We start from the raw sequence: 22,538 nt of genomic DNA on the forward strand, positions 1-22,538 counted from the left end.
ATGTGATGGGTTGAAGGTGTTGATCTACGTAGGCTGAGATACGTTCTGTGGGGGCTTGGTAACCAGCTACAATGGGGCGGCCGGGATGATTGGGTTTGTGAATTTTAGGAAGTAGGTAGAAAGTAGGGGTGCGGGGTGTCGGTGGGGTCAGGAGGTTGATGGCGTCAGGTGAAAGGTTTTGTAGGGGGCCTAAGGTTCTGAGGATTCCTTGAAGCTCTGCCTGGACATCAGGAATAGGATTACCTTGGCAAACTTTGTATGTAGTGTTGTCTGAAAGCTGACGCAGTCCCTCAGCCACATACTCCCGACGATCAAGTACCACGGTCGTGGAACCCTTTTCCGCTGGAAGAATGACGATGGATCGGACAGCCTTCAGATCACGGATAGCCTGGGCTTCAGCTGTGGTGATGTTGGGAATAAGATTAAGGTTTTTCAAGAAGGATTGAGAGGCAAGGCTGGAAGTGAGAAATTCCTGGAAGGTTTGGAGAGGGTGATTTTGAGGAAGAGGAGGTGGGTCTCATGTGACGGAGGACGGAACTGTTCCAGGCAGGGTTCAATTTGGATAGTGTCTTGGGGAGTTGGATCATTAGGAGTAGGATCAGGGTTATTTTTCTTCGTGGCAAAGTGATATTTCCAGCAGAGAGTACGAGTGTAGGACAGTAAATCTTTGACGAGGGCTGTTTGGTTGAATCTGGGAGTAGGGCTGGAGGTGAGGCCTTTGGATAGGACAGAGGTTTCGGATTGGGAGAGAGGTTTGGAGGAAAGGTTAACTACTGAATTGGGGTGTTGTGGTTCCAGATTATGTTCATTAGAATTTTGAGGTTTTGGGGAGAAGTGGAGCTGGAAGTGGGAGACTGAGTAGATGGGAGAGACTGGGTTTGTGTGCAATGAGAGGAGGTTGAGGTTTGCTGGAAAGGTTGTGGAGGGTGAGTGAGTTGCCTTTACAGAGGTGGGAAACCAGGAGATTGGATAGTTTTTTTGAGGTGGAGGGTGGCATGCTGTTCTAATTTGCAGTTGGCCTGTAGGAAGATGTTCTGAACAGCCAGTGTGGATGTGGGAGAGGAAAGATTGAGGACTTTTATTAAGGATAGGAGTTGAAGGGTGTGTTCATTGGCTGAGTTGATGTGTAGGTGAAGGATTAGGCGGGTGAGGGCTATGGATTGTTCAGTTTGGAACTGGTATAGGGACTGATGGAAAGATGGGTTACAGCTAGAGATGGGAACTTTTAAGTGTGAGGCCTTTGGGGGTAATGCCAAATGTCAGACAAGCCTGAGTGAAAAAATATATAGAGTCCCTAACGTGCAATGTAGGGGATATAAAGATCTAAAATATATGCAGAAAAGTGGGTGACAGAAAAGTGGGCATGGCACATAAACACACGTGTTAGGAAAAAGCTCTTTAAATGCTCGGAAAAAAAAGAAAAAAAAATTTCAGCAAAATCCTTTTCAGAGTACTTAAATAAAACCTTAATCTATCAAAATATGATCAAAACAGAAAACCGATTTTTTTTCGACCTGAACAACAGTGTGGTCCCCTTAAGGTCACTCAGGATGATTACATATTATAAAATAGATACTGTTTCCAGCAATTTGTCATCAATTCTGCAGTTGTACAGCAGTGGATTTCTCCAATGTATTTCTCATAGTTAAATGTACAATACTTTTTCATGGTTAGTTCTTCATGTAAAATGTACCACATTGTCTTCTGTTATGCCTATGTCTATCCCTTACATTTTCCATCACATAGTGTCCAATTAAAATACCCTTCCTTATTTATTAATTACTGAAAACCAGAGAACATACTTCTTACAATTCTTCATGAAGTCCGAATTAATTTCACTTGATGATAAACTACCCAAACCATAATTTTATGACAGCATGCAGTGGTACATTTTTTATTTGAACTAAATGTCAAAATCTATTTCAAACAGTTATATGAACAAAAACATTTTGCAGATCAAGTTGACATTTGAATTATGGTTTTCCACAATATGCAATAACATAATAATAAATTAAAATTTCAACAATATAAAAGTCATGGGTGCCCGGACAAGAACTTTTTCCCCTTTCCCTCAAATGAGCAAAAAAGTTTGTGCAATTTTTGTCAGCGGAAACACACATATTTTCAAATGATCAGAATACTTCATGAAATTTCAGTCAGCTGAAACATAGATATGTGAGTATTTGCAGATGAAGTATGTAACAACAAGAATTACAGTTGTGGGAGCAGTTTATCTGTATGTAAGTTCTGCAGGCTTTTTGGCCACTGTCATTGAAGTGAAAATCATGTAGGATATTAGGCTGCATCAGTTTGCTCTGCAAATTCTTCTAGTCAATTGATGTTTCAATCCTTCTGCTGAGGTGTTCTTCAAGATTTGTGGTGTTCACTGTCAGCGGAACACTGTCCAAGGCCACTGTCGCATTCACTTATAAAAGGTATTTTTCCAGCAATTCTGCTGAAGAAGTCGAGTTACAGGCTCAAATTTGTCCAGCTACAATTGGTGCGCCATCCTCATTATATGTAAAGGAAGTAATCCTGCACTTACTCTGAACATGGGTACTTGGTAAAATTCCTAAGATTGCTATTGGTGGGCAATTTTCATAGGATAGAAGTGAAACAGGCAAAGCAAGAGGAGGAGACATTTATCAATATATTATTGTCGTGCCACACAGGTGGCATCCTGGATGTTGTTTGTATTTCTCATGCACCATGACTGCATATTCCCTTTCTTCATGACCGGAAACCACAATGCTGGAAGCCTATAGCCTTTACTGAAGTTACATTCAATCTTTGAAATCTCAATTGCTTCTCAGACTTTTGTTTTATAAATATTGGTTACCTTTGCTAGCACATATATGTTAGTGAAATCAACATCATGGATACAGTTCACGTGATGTTCCAGTATTGTAGATGTCACAGCTGTTGATGGATCCCGTGTATTGCAAGTTAAAAAGTGACCCTATGAACAGAACCATTCACAGAGTAACTAATCTGTCAACAGACTCTAGGATGGTTAGCTCTATTATGAAGAATCTAATGCCACAGACACCTGGACCACCCAGACCATGTGGTCTACAGAAGATTTACAAATAAGAGTGTTCACGTAGACCTACAATTAGTGGAATCAACTCTCTAACTTGCTTTAGCAGTTACGAGAGGTGTCCAATAAGTAAGTAATGCAACACTTTTTTTTTCTCAACCATTTCTGGTTGGGGGAAAAAATGCACAATTTGCTGTGGGATATCGTGGAATATACCCACTTCAGCCTCTACAGTTTTTTGAAGTTCCAGTGGTTAGTGATGCTACACACACCCTTCAAAATAGCATTTGTAACAGAGGTGCAATCCAAGCACAGAGCTGTAATTGAGTTTCTTTTGATGGAAAACCAGAGCACTGCTGATATCCACAGGTGCTTGCAGTATGTCTACGAAGACCTGGCAGTGAACAAGAGAATGTTGAGTCATTGGGAGAGGCATCTGTCATTATCACAACAAGGTCAAGCTAAACTGTCCGAATCCCCACGTGCCGGCTGATTGCTCACTGTGGTGACCCCTGCAGTGTTGGAATGTGCAGATACTTTCCGTGAAGGATGCACTCCCCGGGAAGATGTATGCGAGTGGAATACATCGGGGCTCTGACGTCGACCAGTAGATTGGTACCATGAGGATATGCAGGCCCTCCCAATAAGGTAGCACAAGGCCATCACACTGAGCGGACATTATGCTGAAAAGTAATGTTTCACAGCCATAAGAGTGGAGAACAACATGTTGTATTGGAGTCCTGCTTTCAGAAAAAAGAAGGTCGTATTATTTATTATCTCTCATATTCTGTAAGTGAACAGACAGTAAATCTATTCACAACGCGACAATAGAAGAACCCACGTAAGTAAATGTTAAGGTAATTTGCAAGCTTTCAGAGCCCATGGCTCTTCCTTCTAGCACAGGGTTTCAACAGGAAAGAAGAGGAATGAAGAAAAACGACTGGCAACATTAAGAAAATGAGGAGTGTTTGAAAAAGTCACCCAGAACCTCGTGTAAGGGGAGACTTAATGGATAGGATGAGAAGGAAAGAGTCATTGTTAGGGACTGCATGGGATTTGAAAACGTAAGAGTTTATAGGTAGAAGATACAGTAACAAGCAAGACAGAGATCACTAACAAAACATCATGCAAAGAGTTAATAAGAGTGGAAAGCTAAGTGCACTGTGTATGTTAGGGGGGTTGCAAGAGGGCGGGGGGCTGTAACAGACAGATTAGAAAATAAAAGACACAGGAAACTATAAGGAGCTGAACAAGAAAGGAATAGTTACTGAGAAGAAATGCTGAGATGGAAGAAATTAATGTAAATTAAGGCCATGTGGATGGCGAGAATGAAGGGCCATGTTGTAGCTCCAGTTCCCACCTGCAAAGTTCTAAGAAACTGGTGTCTGGGTGAAAAATACAAATGGCCAGTGTGGTGAAATGTGCATAGAGTTCATGAATGTCACATTGTAAAGTATGCTCTGCAACAGGATATTGTACGTTGCCACTATACATCCTCTGCCTACATGCATTCATCCTAACTGATAACTTGCTAGTAGCCATGCCTACGTTAAACGGCAAACAGTGTTTACATAATAGCTGGTATATGACATGTAATTTCATTGACGGCTCTGCCTTCGATAGTATCTGTTTTGCCAGTTACAGAGCTGGTATAGGTGGTGGTAGGAGGGTGCATACGGCAAGTCTTGCAGTGGGGTTAGTCACAGGGTAGGAGCCATAGCGTAAGGAGATGGATTCAGAAGGAGCACGGAGACTGACAAGGATATTGCAGAGCTTGTTGGGCTGGTGGGGTAATTACATCCAATGAAGGCTGAGGTGGGAATGGCTGTGTATTGCTGTACAGGGTCTGCACCTGAACAAATATGTTTGCCTCTAGTGCCAAGGCTGAATGGAAGGAAACGTCTGACATGGAAAGGATGGCAACTGTCAAATGCAAGTACCGAATTTGTGAATAGTTTTGATGTGAACGGAAGTACGTAGACAGACCACGGTGATCTGAGGAATTTGACAGAACGTATTTGGACATTTTAAAAATTTTAAGAAGCCCATATGGCAAAGGTGTTATCAATGTACCTAACCGAAACCAGGTGCTGAAAGCTTATGAATCCCAGGGAAACTCCAACCAAGCAACCCGTCAAGAGATTGGCACACGCAAGAGCCATCCTGGGTCCCATGGCCATGCCCCTGAACTTTTTGTATGTCTGCCCCTCAAAAAAGTAATTGTTGGTAAGTATAAAGTTGGTTAACTTGAGCATGAATGATGTCATAGGTTTGGAATCAGGTGGGCACTAACTGAGAAAACGTTCAGTTGCACACAGACCATGCATATGAGGGATGTTGATCTGGCGGGGGTGGCATTATCAGTGGCAAGCAAATAGTGTGATTGGAGTAGGATGGGCATAGATTTCAGATGATCTAGAAAATGAGTGGGGTCTGTAATATAGGAAGGAAGTGTTTGTCTTTGTTGCAGGTGTTGGACAATTAGACATACATTTGTTCAATGGGTGGTTTGAAGGCAACAACTGTGGAATGACCAGGGTGACTGGGTTTGTCGATCTCAAGTGTTGTCACAGCTCCACAGAAGGCAGCTGTTTTCAACTGTAGCCGTTATCACTTCACTGCTGAAGGCTGGCAAAAGCACTGCAAGCTCTAAGGAATCTTCTTACAACTGCCTTGACTATAGGACATAAGAGTATATAGAAAGCCTACCAACACATAATCAGTCAAAGTTGGATTTCTTAAAGAAGACTGAAAGCCAGCAACTAAAATGGTTTTGTCTATTTGCAGTGCTTTTCAACACAAATTTAACAGAAAGGGCATGAAACGGTCTTCTCACTCAGTTATGGTACTGTCTGTTTCCAGAGTTCATGAGCACATCCACAGTATTCTAAGGAAAAAAAATGGTATACAGACAACATTTTTCAGTCAAAACAAAATACAGGATTTTTTTCTGGTGCAAGACATGTACACCTGATTACCTCTTCACAGTGGAAGTCAATGAAATGACATGTGGCTGTGACATTGTATATATAGGCAAAACAGGAGGGACTGTAAAAGAACATATTTCAGAACACAAACACCACACACAAACGATGGCCCACCCATAGTAGCCTTAGGGATTTTACCCAATACCCACATTCAGCTTGAGTACAGGATTACTCCCTTTCTATCCAATGACAATGGCCCATCAAAGGCAGTGAGAAAGATTTTAGCCCATAATCCCACTCCTTCATCATAATCTCTCGCGCGAAAACTCGCTGTTTTAAGTGAATGTGGTACTGGTCTTTGACAGTCTTCAGCTGACATTGAACAACACAAGATCCTGACAAAGATTCCAGCAGAGGGGTCAAAACACAAATCAAGCAGAACTTGAAGAGGAAAATTACATGGTCTAATATTCTATAAGATTTTATCTTCAGTATATTTCATATTTGTATCTAGTAAAGAGGATATCAGGAATGATTACTGTAAGATAATGTGGCTTTTATACACAGTTCCTTTTAACTGTTACTAATTCTGTAAGTAAAGTGAAAATCAGTACCTAAAGGCATAAGTACGTTGATGCCAGCTCAGTTGTCCACGGATACTGTATGCAATAGCTGTCACAAACTCTCCACCCAGACCAAGTTCTGCACAAAGTTTCATTGCAAATGTTTCAGGATTATTTTCTTTTTCGCTCATGTCCCATTCAACTTGATCCACTAAAGAGGTATTGCCAACATGGATGTTCAGCTGAAACACATATCAAGCATTCAACAAATTTTCCATAGTGACTACGTAAATCAACAAAATACATAATAATTCTTTTTATTTTTTTATTTTTATTTTTATTGTTTTTTTTTTTAATTCTGTCATAGCAAACACACTGCTGATGTTTAGACCAATGTGAAGAATTCTTGTATTATTAACATGATTTTTAGTAATACGAAGTTCTACATTCATACAAAATCCCCTGCAAGGGCAGCAAAATGAAAAAAGCATAACCACCCAGCTTCATGAACACACGATACCACTTCAGCCATACATATGAATCAGCAGTAGCAGATTGGGCACTGACATGGGGTAACCATGAAATGTTATTCTTCGAGACTTTTAACTGCTACTAAACTAGATTGTGCTGAAATGGTATAGAAATTGGTGGAAATGACAAACCTTTTCCAAAAAGGTGTGGCCTTCATTTTAAATAAAGCAAACAGTGTTAATTCATTGACTAAACAAGCTCCAGGACCCGTAACACTTCAACTTCGAAAGCATCAACAATGTTCAGTTAATCACATGACACAATGAAAGCTGCATAGCTATGACTGACCAATTCAGCTACTTTACAAAGTTCTCATTTTTAAAGAGGCAAACATCTGAGATGGAATCAACAAACTCCAACTCTGAGGAGCTACCACAGCAGAAAATGAAACACTAGGCAGAGCACTGTGCTCAGAAAGTGATTCTCAACATGTTTCAACTCAGCAACCCCCTTGCTACCTCAGAATAGTGATCACAGCAGTTTGGCAGTTTTGAGGTGAATCATCTACATCTGTGTTTGCAGGTCTGCCCTGTCTTTGTGTATAATGTCTAGAAAATTTGGAAACTGAAAAAGGTCCTATACATTCTAGTTAATGATATAAAGGTACAGTGTGAGAATGAGTGAAGACACCACATCTATAGCCTTAATAAAACTCGTTTTGTGTCCCTGTGCCATAAAATTTGTAGAAATGTCACATACAGTTTCCCCTTGCTAGCTGCCTCATCCGAGTGTACAGCAAAAGATCTTTGACTTCCTCATGATTTTCTTGCAAAGCTTGTGGAAAAGAAATGCAGCAGCTTGAGGTACTCTGATTAACACTTGCCGGACGACATACAGATAGCGACAGACTGTGTTCACAGCAATGACACATGGACTGTCAAAATTTTATCAGCAAATTGTCAAAAGTAATCGTAACGAAGTTCTAGAATTGACCGCCCTTTTAGGAAATTTCTCACACTCAAATTATTCTCATGACTGCGATTTGGCAGAAATCTGAAGCAAAAACTGGAACATCTGTGGATTCACTGTGAGAGGGTAAAGACAGACAGTCTTGCAACTTTGAACGCATTTTCTGAAAATTGTGTTGAGCAGTTAGTTAAGACAGTCCACATGTAATAGAAATACAGGGTGTTTATAAATGAATATCAGGGTTTTAACACTTTATAACATTTATTATATTACACTTACAGTTATAAATGATATGTCAAATGAAAGAGCAACTCAAAGTTTTACCAAGAACCTTAAAAATGTTCAATGTGAGCACCATTTGTCACATGGCACATATCAAGTATATAGCAGAGTTCTTCCCAAATGTTGATACGTGTGTCTTCAGTGACTGTAGAAACAGCTGCTTCAATCCGGTTTCTTAATTCAGGGAGGTCTGCTGGTAGCGGAGGCATGTACACACTATCCTTGATGAAGCCCCAAAGGAAAAAATAACATGGCGTTAGGTCGGGTGAACTTGGAGGCCATGCCCAGTCATTGGTCCCCTTGCGGCCTATCCAGCGCTTGGGTACAGTGAAGTGCAACTAATTGCGTACTTCGCTATGCCAGTGCTCACATTGAACACTTATAAGGTTCTTGGTAAAACTGTTTTGACTTTCTCTTTCATTTGACATATCATTTATAACAGTAAGTTCAGCGTAACAAATATTATAAAGCATTAAAACCCCAATATTCATTTATAAGCACATAGTTTAATTCTTAATTTCTTTGTGTGTTTTTGGTACTTGCATTGTTTAATTCATAAATTTCGGGCGTATAATAGTATTTGAGAGTTGTAGCATCGCGTTTTAGTACCTGAATAGTGTAAAATCGCGTAGTCTCCTTCCGCCGCCGAGCAGTGTGTCAGCAGTGCGCAAGTAGCAGCATTACTGCATTTACTAGGCAATCTTGTATTTTAATAACCGTTTAAATTTTGTGTCGATTTGTTTGCGCTCTCTGTAGATTAGTTCAGACGTTCTTTGCACAACAGTTTTTAGCATGGATAGGGACTGCAACTGCTGTGTTCGGATGCAGGCTGAGTTGGCATCCCTTCGCTCCCAGCTTCAGGCAGTGCTGGCTTCGGTCACACAGCTTGAGGCTGTTGCCAATGGGCATCACTGTGGGGGTCCGGATGGGGGTTCGTCTGGGACGGTCAGCTCGTTCCACAAATCCCCCGATCGGACTACGACTGTGGTTGCCCTGGATACTGCCCGCATTGAGGCTGAGCCCTCACCTGTGGTAGAGTGGGAGGTCGTCTCAAGGTGTGGCAGGGGGCGAAAGACATTCCGGAGGGCTGAACGGAAAGCCTCTCCAGTTTGTCTGACGAACCGGTTTCAGGCTCTGTCTCAGGCTGATACTGATCTTCGGCCTGACATGGCTGCTTGTCCTGTTCCAGAGGTTGCCCCTCACTCTGCAAGATCCTGGCAGTCGCAGAGGGTGGGCTTACTGGTAGTTGGGAGCTCCAACGTCAGGCGCGTAATGGGGCCCCTTAGGGAAATGGCAGCAAGAGAGGGGAAGAAAACCAATGTGCACTCCGTGTGCATACCGGGGGGAGTCATTCCAGATGTGGAAAGGGTCCTTCCGGATGCCATGAAGGGTACAGGGTGCACCCATCTGCAGGTCGCTCATGTCGGCACCAATGATGTGTGTCGCTATCAATCAGAGGAAATCCTCTCTGGCTTCCGGCGGCTATCTGATTTGGTGAAGACTGCCAGTCTCGCTAGCGGGATGAAAGCAGAGCTCACCATCTGCAGCATCGTCGACAGGACTGACTGCGGACCTTTGGTACAGAGCCGAGTGGAGGGTCTGAATCAGAGGCTGAGACGGTTCTGCGACCGTGTGGGCTGCAGATTCCTCGACTTGCGCCATAGGGTGGTGGGGTTTCGGGTTCCGCTGGATAGGTCAGGAGTCCACTACACGCAACAAGCGGCTACACGGGTAGCAGGGGTTGTGTGGCGTGGGCTGGGCGGTTTTTTAGGTTAGATGGCCTTGGGCAAGTACAGAAAGGGCAACAGCCTCAACGGGTGCAGGGCAAAGTCAGGACATGCGGGGACCAAGCAGCAATCGGTATTGTAATTGTCAACTGTCGAAGCTGCGTTGGTAAAGTACCAGAACTTCAAGCGCAGATAGAAAGCACCGAAGCTGAAATCGTTATAGGTACAGAAAGCTGGCTTAAGCCAGAGAGAAATTATGCCGAAATTTTTACAAAGGTACAGACGGTGTTTAGAAAGGATAGATTGCATGCAACCGGTGGTGGAGTGTTCATCGCTGTTAGTAGTAGTTTATCCTGTAGTGAAGTAGAAGTGCGTAGTTCCTGTGAATTTCGGGCGTATAATAGTATTTGAGAGTTGTAGCATCGCGTTTTATAGTACCTGAATAGTGTAAAATCGCGTAGTCTCCTTCCGCCGCTGAGCAGTGTGTCAGCAGCGCGCAAGGTCGTCTCAAGGTGTGGCAGGGGGCGAAAGACATTCCAGAGGGCTGAACGGAAGGCCTCTCCGGTTTGTCTGACGAACTGGTTTCAGGCTCTGTCTCAGGCTGATACTGATCTTCGGCCTGACATGGCTGCTTGTCCTGTTCCAGAGGTTGCCCCTCAGTCTGCAAGATCCATGTAGCCGCTTGTTGCGTGTAGTGGGCTCCCGACCTATCCAGCGGAACCCGAAACCCCACCACCCTATGGCGCAAGTCGAGGAATCTGCATCCCACACGGTCGCAGAACAACCGAGCTAGGTTAATAATTGGCTCCTTTTACCGACCTCCCAACTCAGCAGCATTAGTGGCCGAATAACTGAGAGAAAATTTGGAATACATTTCACATAAATTTTCTCAGCATGTTATAGTCTTACGTGGAGATTTCAATTTACCAGATATAGACTGGGACACTCAGATGTTTAGGACGGGTGGTAGGGACAGAGCATCGAGTGACATTATACAGAGTGCACTATCCGAAAATTACCTCGAGCAATTAAACAGAGAACCGACTCATGGAGATAACATCTTGGACCTACTGATAACAAACAGACCCAAACTTTTCGACTCTGTATGTGCAGAACAGGGAATCAGTGATCATATGGCCGTTGCAGCATTCCTGAATATGGAAGTTAATAGCAATATAAAAAAAGGGAGGAAGGTTTACCTGTTTAGCAAGAGTAATAGAAGGCAGATTTCAGACTACCTAACAGATCAAAACAAAAATTTCTGTTCCGACACTGACAATGTTGAGTGTTTATGGAAAAAGTTCAAGGCAATCGTAAAATGCGTTTTAGACAGGTACGTGCCGAGTAAAACTGTGAGAGACGGGAAAAACCCACCTTGGTACAACAACAAAGTTAGGAAACCACTGCGAAAGCAAAGAGAGCTTCACTCCAAGTTTAAACGCAGCCAAAACCTCTCAGACAAACAGAAGCTAAACGATGTCAAAGTTAGCATAAGGAGGGCTATGCGTGAAGTGTTTAGTAAATTCAAAAGTAAAATTTTATGTACCGACTTGACAGAAAATCCTAGGAAGTTCTGGTCTTACGTTAAATCAGTAAGTGGCTCGAAACAGCATATCCAGACACTCCAGGATGATGATGGCATTGAAACAGAGGATGACACGCGTAAAGCTGAAATACTAAACACGTTTTTCCAAAGCTGTTTCACAGAGGAAGACCGCACTGCAGTTCCTTCTCTAAATCCTCGCACAAATGAAAAAATGGCTGACATCGAAATAAGTGTCCAAGGAATAGAAAAGCAACTGGAATCACTCAATAGAGGAAAGTCCACTGGACCTGACGGGATACTAATTCGATTCTACACAGAGTACTAGAAAGAACTTGCCCCCCTTCTAACAGCCGTGTACCGCAAGTCTCTAGAGGAACGGAAGGTTCCAAATGATTGAAAAAGAGCACAGGTAGTCCCAGTCTTCAAAAAGGGTCGTCGAGCAGATGCGCAAAACTATAGACCTATATCTCTGATGTCGATCTGTTGTAGAATTTAGAACATGTTTTTTGCTCGAGTACCATGTCATTTTTGGAAACCCAGAATCTACTATGTAGGAATCAACATGGATTCCGGAAACAGCGATCGTGTGAGACCCAATTTGCTTTATTTGTTCATGAGACCCAGAAAATATTAGATACAGGCTCCCAGGTAGATGCTATTTTTCTTGACTTCCGGAAGGCGTTCGATACAGTTCCGCACTGTCGCCTGATAAACTAAGTAAGAGCCTACGGAATATCAGACCAGCTGTGTGGCTGGATTGAAGAGTTTTTAGCAAACAGAACACAGCATGTTGTTATCAATGGAGAGACGTCTACAGACGTTAAAGTAACCTCTGGCGTGCCACAGGGGAGTGTTATGGGACCATTGCTTTTCACAATATATATAAATGACCTAGTAGATAGTGTCGGAAGTTCCATGCGGCTTTTCGCGGATGATGCTGTACTATACAGAGAAGTTGCAGCATTAGAAAATTGTAGCAAAATGTAGGAAGATCTGCAGTGGATAGGCACTTGGTGCAGGGAGTGGCAACTGACCCTTAACATAGACAAATGTAATGTATTGCGAATACATAGAAAGAAGGATCCTTTATTGTATGATTATATGATACCGGAACAAACACTGGTAGCAATTACTTCTGTAAAATATCTGGGAGTATGCATGCGGAACGATTTGAAGTGGAATGATCATATAAAATTAATTGTTGGTAAGGCGGGTACCAGGTTGAGACTCATTGGGAGAGTCCTTAGAAAATGTAGTCCATCAACAAAGGAGGTGGCTTACAAAACACTCGTTCGACCTATACTTGAGTATTGCTCATCAGCGTGGGATCCGTACCAGATCGGGTTGACGGAGGAGATAGAGAAGATCCAAAGAAGAGCGTCGCGTTTCGTCATAGGGTTATTTGGTAACCGTGATAGCGTTACGGAGATTTTTTTTGTGGTTTTAGGGCGCACAACTTCAATGGTCATTAGCGCCCAGACTACATTAGGAATGCACCGCGAGGCATAAGTTTAAAACAGCAACTAAAAGGGAAAACACGATAAAAGATTGACAGGCATAGGATTAAAAAAAGCGGCATAATCAAATGTCCTTAGACAGGTGTGTCAAGTTGATAAAACGAAGAACGCGAGCAGCTGCTCCTGGGTCATCCGCTAAAATGGCATCGAGAATACATGGAAGGCCAAGATCAAGACGCATTGTATTAAAATCCGGACAGGACGTTAAAATGTGGCAGACCGTCAGCAATTGCCCACATGGGCAGAATGGCGCCGGTGCAACCGTCAGCAGATGGCGATGGCTGAACCGGCAGTGTCCAATTCGTAACCGGGCCAAAACTACCTCCTACCGCCGAGAAGGGCGTGAGGAGGACGTCCAAGCCGCGGGAAGAGGTTTCAAGGCCCGAAGCTTGTTGTCCGTAAGTGCAGCCCAATCGGCATGCCACAGCGATAAAATGCGCCGACAAATGACCCTGCTACGATCTGATGAATGGACACAACAAGAAGCCGTCTGAGGCTGGAGGACCGCAGCCTTGGCCGCGGCATCTGCAGCTTCGTTCCCAGGGATACCGACATGGCCAGGAACCCACATAAAGCTAACCGGAGAACCGTCATCCACCAGCCGCTGAATAGAGCGTTGGATCCGGTGCACGAAAGGGTGAACCGGACACGGACCACTGAGGCTCTGGATGGCACTCAGGGAATCGGAGCAGATGACATAAGCAGAATGTCGGTGGCAGCAGATATAAAGAACAGCCTGGTAGAGGGGAAAGAGCTCAGCTGTGAAGACCGAACAATGGCCATGGAGCCGGTATTTTAAATTTTGTGCCCCGACAATAAAAGAACAACCGACCCTGTCATTGGTCTTAGAGCCATCTGTATAAATGAAGGTCATATTAATGAACTTCGAACGAAGTTCGACAAAACGGGAGTGGTACACCGAACCAGGGGTAACCTCCTTTGGGAGCGAGCTGAGGTCAAGGTGAACACGAACCTGAGCCTGGAGCCAAGGTGGTGTGTGGCTCTCGCCCACTCTAAAGGTTGCAGGGAGTGAAAAATCAAGGTGTTGAAGGAGGCGACGAAAGCGAACTCCAGGGGGTAGCAGGGCAGAGACATACAACCCGTATTGACGATCGAGAGAGTCGTCGAAAAAGGAACAATAAGACGGGTGGTCAGGCATTGACAGTAGCCGACAGGCATACCGACAAAGCAGTATATCGCGCCGGTAGGTCAGTGGCAATTCACCGGCTTCAGCATGAAGACTCTCGACGGGACTAGTATAAAATGCTCCGATCGCAAGATGTAAACCCTGATGTTGTATGGAGTTGAGGCGGCTTAAGATGGACGGCTGTGCAGAGGAGTATACGAAGCTCCCATAATCCAGCTTTGAGCGGACGATCGACCAATATAGGCGAAGTAGGACGGTTCCCCACGACATACCACCGAGAACATGGAGGACATTTAGAGAACGGGTACAACGGGCAGCCAAATAAGACACATGCGGAGATCAGCTAAGTTTCCTGTCAAATGTAAGACCTAAAAATTTTGTTGTCTCCACGAAAGGGAGAGCAATGGGACCGAGCCGTAAGGACGGTGGGAGAAACTCTTTGTAGCGCCAGAAGTTAATACAGACCGTCTTCTCGGCAGAAAAACTGAAGCCATTGGCGACACTCCAGGAGTAAAGATGGTCAAGAGAATGCTGAAGACAGCGCTCCCAGGGAATATGTACGCTGCGCGCTGCAATAGATGGTAAAATCGTCCACGAAAAGGGAGCCTGATACATCAGCTGGGAGGCAATCCATTATTGGATTGATCGCTATGGCGAAGAGAGCGACACCCAAAACTGAGCCCTATGGCACCCCATTCTCCTGACGAAAGGTGTCTGACAGGACAGAACCCACACGTACCCTGAACTGTCGATCCATTAAAAAGGAACAAATAAAAAGAGGGAGGCGACCGCGAAGGCCCCATGTTTGGATGGTACGGAGAATGCCCGCCCTCCAACAGGTGTCGTAAGCCTTCTCCAAATCAAAGAATACAGCCGCGGTCGGGTGCTTCCGAGAGAAGTTATTCATAATGAAGGTCGACAAGGTAACCAGATGGTCAACAGCAGAGCGGCGCCTACGAAATCCACATTGTACAGTGGTAAGTAGGCGTCGAGATTCGAGCAGCCAAACCAAACGAGAGTTAACCATTCGCTCCATCACCTTACAGACACAGCTGGTAAGCGAGATGGGTCGATAACTGGAAGGCAAGTGCTTGTCCTTCCCCAGTTTAGGAATCGGTACAACAATAGACTCGCGCCAGCATGCGGGAACATGTCCCTCAATCCAGATGCGATTATAAGTACAAAGAAGGAAACCTTTACCCACAGCAGAAAGGTTCTTCAGCATCTGAATATGAATAGAATCAGGCCCTGGAGCGGAGGACTGTCACCGGGGAAGTGCATTTTCGAGTTCCCGCATGGTGAAAGGGGCATTATAACTTTCACGATTCGAGGAGCGGAAGTTAGGTGGCCTAGCCTCCTCTGCCTCTTTTCTGGGGAGGAAGGCAGGGTGGTAATGAGCGGAGCTCGAAACCTCTGCGAAAAAGCGGCCGAAGACATTGGAGACATCCTCAGGGGCCACAAGGACGCCATTCGCGACCGTCAAGCCAGGAACTGGTGAGTGGACCTTAGTGCCAGATAGCCAGCGCAGGCTACCCCAGACAACAGAAGAAGGAGTAAAACTGTTGAAGGTGCTTGTGAAAGCAGCCCAGCTGGCTTTCTTGCTTTCTTTAATAATACAACGGCACTGCGCACGTAATCATTTATAAGTGATACAATTCGCCACTGTAGGGTGGCGTTTAAAGGTGCGTAAAGCACGTCGACGAGCACGTAAAGCGTCTCGACATGCTGCCGTCCACCAGGGGACCGGTACGCGAAATGGAGAAGAAGTAGTGTGAGGGATGGAACATTCAGCAGCAGTGAGAATGACTTCCGTGAGGTGTGCGACCTGACTATCGCAGCTTGTGAAGGGTTGATCCTGAAAGGTCGCCCTGGAAGAGAAGAGCCCCCAGTCTGCTTTGGAGATGTTCCAACTAGTTGAGCACGGAGAGGGGGTATGATGCAGGAGATGGATGACACACGGGAAGTGGTCGCTCGAATATGTATCAGAAAGGGCATACCACTCAAACCGGCGTGCAAGTTGGGTAGTACATATAGAGAGGTCTAAATGGGAATAGGTGTGAGATGTGTCCGAAAGAAAAGTAGGGGCGCCAGTATTGAGACAGACAAGATTGAGCTGGTTGAAAAGGTCTGCTAACAGGGAGCCCCTTGGGCAGGATGCTGGAGAGCCCCAAAGGGGATGGTGGGCATTGAAGTCTCCAGTTAACAAAAATGGTGCAGGTAGCTGAACAATAATTTGCATCATGTCTGCCCTGGTAATGGCAGACGACGATGGAGTGTAAACGGTACAAATGAAAAATGTAAAAGTGGGGAGAGTAATTCGGATGGCAACTGCCTGCAGGCCGGTGTGCAATGTGATGGGATCATAGTAAATATCATCTCGGACCAGCAACATAACCCCTCCATGAGCCGGAATACCTACCACAGGGGGTAGGTCAAAACGCACAGAGGTGTAGTGTGCCAAGGCAATGTGATCGCATGGGCGTAGCTTCGTTTCCTGGAGGGCTACGACGAGCGGACGGTGCAAGCGGAGCAGCAACTTCAAGTCCTCTCGGTTGGAACGAATGCTGCGAATATTCCAGTGAATAAGTGCCACCGTGATAGGAAAAGGAAGATGAAGAAGGGGTCACCTCGAAGGCCGCTGAGGGACAGGCTTCGAGCGAGCACTGCCGCCGCTATCAGTAGGTGGACAGTCATCGTCCATTGGTTCTATAGGTTCATCGGCCATCTCGTTAAGATGGCCAGGAGGAGGAGCTTCCTCCGCCGGTGGACGGCCAAATGTTCAGCTACCAGCGGCGCGGCCAGGCGAAACGGATGACGGCCTGGGGCGGCAACCGCTGGGTGGCACAGGAGAAGAAATGCACCGCGGCAGAGGAGGAGAACTGTGCTTCCTATGAGCCTTCTTGGAAGGTCGTTTAGTGGAAGTACTGGTCGATGGCTGGGAGTTCGAGGTACGTAGGAAGTCTGCACGGGACGGTTCCTTCTTGAAGGCCCGTGCATCTGACTTCTGGGTCTTCGTCTTAGCAGAAGCTGATGAAGGTGCTTGTGTCTGAGGGGTGACGGGAGGAAGAGGAGACGTTGACCGCGCGATCTTAGCACTGGCCGAATGGACGACCGTGGTGCTGAAGGTGAGATCGTATGTGTTTGTCGCCACCTCCCTGGTAGTCCGAGGAGAGGCGAGGACAGTACTGTATTTCCCCGCTGGGAGCAGCGTGGGCTTCCTACTAGCAAATAGCTTGCGAGCAGCCGAGGTGGACACTTTCTCTTTGACCCGAATTTCTTGGATACAGCGTTCTTCCTTGTAGATGGGACAGTCATGGGAGGACGCTGCATGGTCACCCTGACAGTTCAAACAACGAGGAGACAGAGGTGGACAATCACCCTCATGGGCATCCCCGCCACAAGTGACACATTTAGCCGCATTGGAACAAGACTGGTGAGTGTGATTAAAACGCTGACACTGGTAGCAGCGCGTAGGTGTCGGGACATAGGGGCGAACAAAAATAACCTCGTAGCCCGCTTTGATACATGACGGCAGCTGAACACTATCAAAGGTCAAGAAAAGTGTCCGGGTTGGTATAAGGTCATTGTTGACCTTTTTCATGACCCTATGGGCAGCCGTCACGCCCTGCTCAGCAAGGAAAGACTGAATCTCCTCGTCAGTCAATCCGTCGAGTCATCGAGTGTATATCACACCACGAGGCGAATTCAAAGTGCGGTGAGCCTACATCCGGACAGGGAACGTGTACAGGAGTGTGGCCCGAAGCAGTTTTTGTGCCTGCAAGGCGCTCTCAGTTTCTAGTAACAAGGTACCGTTACGCAACCAGGTACAAGATTTGACAGATCCAGTTATGGCATCTACGCCCTTCTGGATAACGAAAGGGTTGACAGAGGAAAAATCCTTGCCGTCCTCAGATCAAGAAACTACGAGGAACTGTGGGGCAGCCGGTAGTACTTTTGTCACTGGTGGCTGGTCAAGTTTCCGTTTATGGGCAGAAGTCGAGAGAAGAAGAAGAGAAATCCATTGCGGAGGAATCCCCCATGATTGCCAGCATCTCCGATGGTGCGCTCCTTCCTTGTGGGGACCCTCTCAGAGGGCACTCCCGCCTTAGGTGAATGTTTACACCTCAGGTCACACCTCCCGAGAAACAGACGGAGGGACCAATCGACATGGTCAGAAGGTATCAGCTCAGGCAATCACCCCTCCCTGGGCCTAGCCTTTACCAGGGGGTACATGCGTGCCTTACTTGTCTACCCAGGGCGGGGAATTACGCGTTACCCCGTCACCGGCTACGCGTGGGTCGGCCTTCAGGCGCACACAGGGAGGAAGGAAGAAGAGGAAAAAGAAGAGAGAGAGGGAGCGAGAGGACAGACTATCTCAAACACCGAGGCGGAGATCAGAGAAGGCAAGGAGAAGAAGGCAAGGAAAAGAGTAAGGAAGACAGTGAGATGGAGAAGAACAAAGTAAGGAACCAACCAAAGGAAGGAAGAAACGAGAAGAAGTGAAAAACCAAAATGACCGCAAATATAGGTCGTGGAACCATCTGCCTCCGGATGCAAGCGCTAACTACCCCCTTGAGGGGGAGGGACTCCTTTTAATCGCCTCTTACGACAGGCAGGAATACCTCGTGCCTATTCTAATCCCCGGACCCGCAGGGGGAAGCGTTACGGAGATGTTTAACAAACTCAAGTGGCAGACTCTGCAAGAGAGGCGCTCTGCATCGCGGTGTAGCTTGCTCGCCAGGTTTCGAGAGGGTGCGTTTCTGGATGAGGTATCGAATATATTGCTTCCCCCTACTTATACCTCCCGAGGAGATCACAAATGTAAAATTAGAGAGATTAGAGCGCGCACGGAGGCTTTCAGACAGTCGTTCTTCCCGCGAACCATACGCGACTGGAACAGGAAAGGGAGGTAATGACAGTGGCACGTGAAGTGCCCTCCGCCACACACCGTTGGGTGGCTTGCGGAGTATAAATGTAGATGTAGAAATGTAGATGTAGATGTATTTGAGACATTATAGCTACAAACAGGTGTCACCTCATCGATGGCGTCAGAACAGACGTTGGGATTAGTGATCACTATATCATAGTGACAACAGGTACTAAAATTAATAAACCCATTGCAAAAGGTAGGAGATTATTTTTGCTAGAAAGAGAAGATAAGCAGTTGTTAACATTCCTCTCATACAATGAATTGACATCATTTAGTTCCAGTATGATGGACATAGAGGAATTATGGGCAAAGTTTAAATGGATTGTGAATGATGCTCTGGAGAAATATGCGTCGAGTAACAGTATTAAGGATAAGACGACCCATCATGGTTTAACAATGAAGCGCAGAAAATACTGAGGAAGCAAAGGCTAATGCACACTCGATTTAAAAGAGAATGCACAAATGACTACAGGCAAAAGTTACTAGATGTGCAAAGCATAGAACTACCACCGTCCTACCTTAGCGAAAGATCTTGCCAAGAACCTGAGAAAATTCTGGTTGTACATAAAATAGCTAAGTAGGCCTAATACTTCTATCCAGTCACTCATTGACCAGTCTGGTGTGGCGCAAGAAGAGAGCAAAAGGAAAACAGAAAATTTAAACTTGGCATTTAAGTAATTGTTAATGCAGGAGAATTGTACACACATGTCATTTGACCATCAGGCAGGCATCCATATGGAGGACATACTAATAAACATCCCTGGCATACAGAAACAATTGGAAGAGTTGAAAGCAAATTAATCACCAGGTCTAGACGGGATCCGAATTCAGTTTTGCAAAGAGTACCCTATGGCATTGGCCCCTTACTTAGCTTGCATTTGTCGTGAATCTCTTGCCCAGCGTAATGTCCCAAGCGACCGAAACAAGTGTAGCTGACTCCTGTTCATAAGAAGGGTAAAAGAATGGACCCACAAAATTACAGACCAATATTCTTAGTATCGATTTGCTGCACAATTCTTGAAGATATTTTCAGTTTGACTATAACAAATTTCCTTGACATATAAAAGCTCCTGTTCACGAATCATGATAGTTGTAGAATACATCGCTCATGCAAAACTCTGCTTGCCCCTTTCTTACAATATCCTGGGAATCACAGATGAAGGGCAAAAGCTAGATTCCATGTTCCTGAATTTCCTAAAAGCATTTCATAAGGTGCCCTACTGCAGACTGTCAACGAAGGTCTGAGCATATGGAACAGGTTCCCAGACACGCGAATGACTCGAAGACTTCTAAAGTAACAGAATCCAGTAAGGTGTCCTCAACAGCAAGTGTTCTTCAGCAAAAGGGAATTGTCAGGCGAGTCCCAGAGAAGACGACTTGATGATACTGTGGTGTGCAGGAAGGCAGTGGTGTTGAGTGACTGTAGGAGAATGCAAGCTGACTTGTACAAAATTTCAGTTAAGGCAGGTGAGCAGAAAAACAAACCCATAATGTTCGTATACAACATTAGCAATGTGATGTTTGATACAGTCATATCAATTAAATGGCTAGGAGTAATGTTTCAAAGCGATACAATACAGGTTGAGCATGTGAGGATTGTGGTAGAAAAGGCAAATTGGCCAACTTTGGTTTCTTGGGAGAATTATAGGAAAGTATGGTTTATCTGTAAAGGAGACCACATGTAGGGCACTAGTGCAATGCATTCTTGAGTGCTGCTCAATATTTGGGATCCGTGTCAGGTTGGATTGAAGAAAGACACCCGAGCAATTCGGAGGCAGGTTGCTAGATTTGCCAGTAGGTTCAAACAACATGAGTATTACAGAGATGCTTCAGGAACTCAAATGAGAATCCCTGGAGGCAAGGTGAAGTTCTCTTCGAGGAACACTATTGAGAAAATTTAGTGAACCAGCATTTTAAGTTGACTGCGGAATGATTCTACTACTGCCAATGTACTTTTCACATATGGAACACAAAGATAAGAGAAATTAAAGCTCATAAGGAGGCACATACACAGTCTTCTTCCCTCACACTACCTGTGAATGTAACAGGAAAGGAAATGACTAGCAGTGGTACAAGGTACCCTCTGCCACACACTGTATGGTGGCTTCTGGAGTATGTATGTAGATGTAGAATGCAATTTTATCTTGTTAACATAGTGCACAAATTTATGCAATCTCCCATCTTAATTTCTGTAAGGTCATACCTATGGATTACCCAGTGGAATGAAATACTTAAGGCAGTGCAGATATTAAATTGAAACAATGAAAATCCAGGACGGAATAATGACAGTATTAAGAAAAGAATAAACTGCTACTCACAATGGATATGTTGAGTCAGAGACAGACACAACAAGAAGATTGCTAACTTTGTGAGCTTTTAGTCGAAAGGCCTTCTAATGTAGAACACACACGTTCATGCACATACAACTCACATATGCATAACCACTGTCACCATGCTTATTCCAGCCTCGGTGGTCAGAGACAGGGGTCATGTGTGTATCAGTTGTGTTTGTGTGAATGTGTGTGTGTTTTCTACATTAGAAGAAGGCCTTTTGGCTGAAATCCCACATGGCTAGCAGTCTTTTCGCTGTGTCTGTCGGTGACTCCACATCTCCTCTATATGGTGAGTAGATATTAAATTGTGTAAGAATCTGTGACACTGACTGACTGTGAATACAGCTCCATCAATTGCATGTGAAAGTATATTTGTTCAAGGAATATTTATTTCTTTGAAAATATCTTCCAGTTTCTTGTAGAGAGAACAACATTTTTGTTGGCAGTTAAACTTCTGGAAAATGATTTCCTCCAGTGCTTTGCAATAAACTTCTAACGAACAAAATTTAGAGTACTGGCAATGCTTCAATATCTACTGCCACAGAATCATCCACGTAAGAGGCTATCTCACTGATTCTTTTGACAACTGTGCCTTTACCTGAAGGAATTTATTTCATACTGAGAGTAACGAAGGCCTTGCTCTGATAACATGGGTTTCACCACATTTTCCTATTGATATGTAACTTTGTAAGGAGAGTGATTTTTTTAAATAACTCACCTATGGCACTTTAATTTCATAGCTTGGGAAAATAAACTTACCCACATTTGATATGATTACATTTCGTTTAAGATGCAATAAAAATTTAGTTTTGGTTGTGAATGACTGCACATGAAATTGAATTAATAAAATCCAAATGGTGTTGCCACAGCATTCTTTTCCTGGTCACTTTCAGCTAGTAGGATATGGTAATATTCTTTGAGTAGATTGAGTTTAGAAAATAATTTCTTTCCTACAAGGATGGAATTTGCACCATTTATGTGAGGAAATTGATAGCAGGCAGGTAGGGTCCGATCATTACGACAACTGCTGTCTCTACAAATGTGCTATAGACAATCCAGCTTTCCTACCACGTGCACTATCTCACT

The 22,538-nt window shown here is 44.7% G+C and overlaps 1 protein-coding gene across 1 annotated transcript in view; it reads right to left on the bottom strand.

The window, feature by feature from the left end:
• The window catches only part of LOC126419103 (SWI/SNF-related matrix-associated actin-dependent regulator of chromatin subfamily B member 1), a 127,597-nt gene that overhangs the window by 32,271 nt on the left and 72,788 nt on the right, over positions 1-22,538 (bottom strand). Inside the window, exon 7 of the mRNA XM_050086200.1 lies at positions 6,582-6,772. Coding sequence (XP_049942157.1) covers positions 6,582-6,772 — 191 coding nt within the window. The remainder of the gene's footprint in view (positions 1-6,581; positions 6,773-22,538) is intronic.

Source organism: Schistocerca serialis, chromosome 9, assembly GCF_023864345.2.
Source record: "Schistocerca serialis cubense isolate TAMUIC-IGC-003099 chromosome 9, iqSchSeri2.2, whole genome shotgun sequence".
Taxonomy (NCBI): Eukaryota; Metazoa; Arthropoda; class Insecta; order Orthoptera; family Acrididae; genus Schistocerca; species Schistocerca serialis.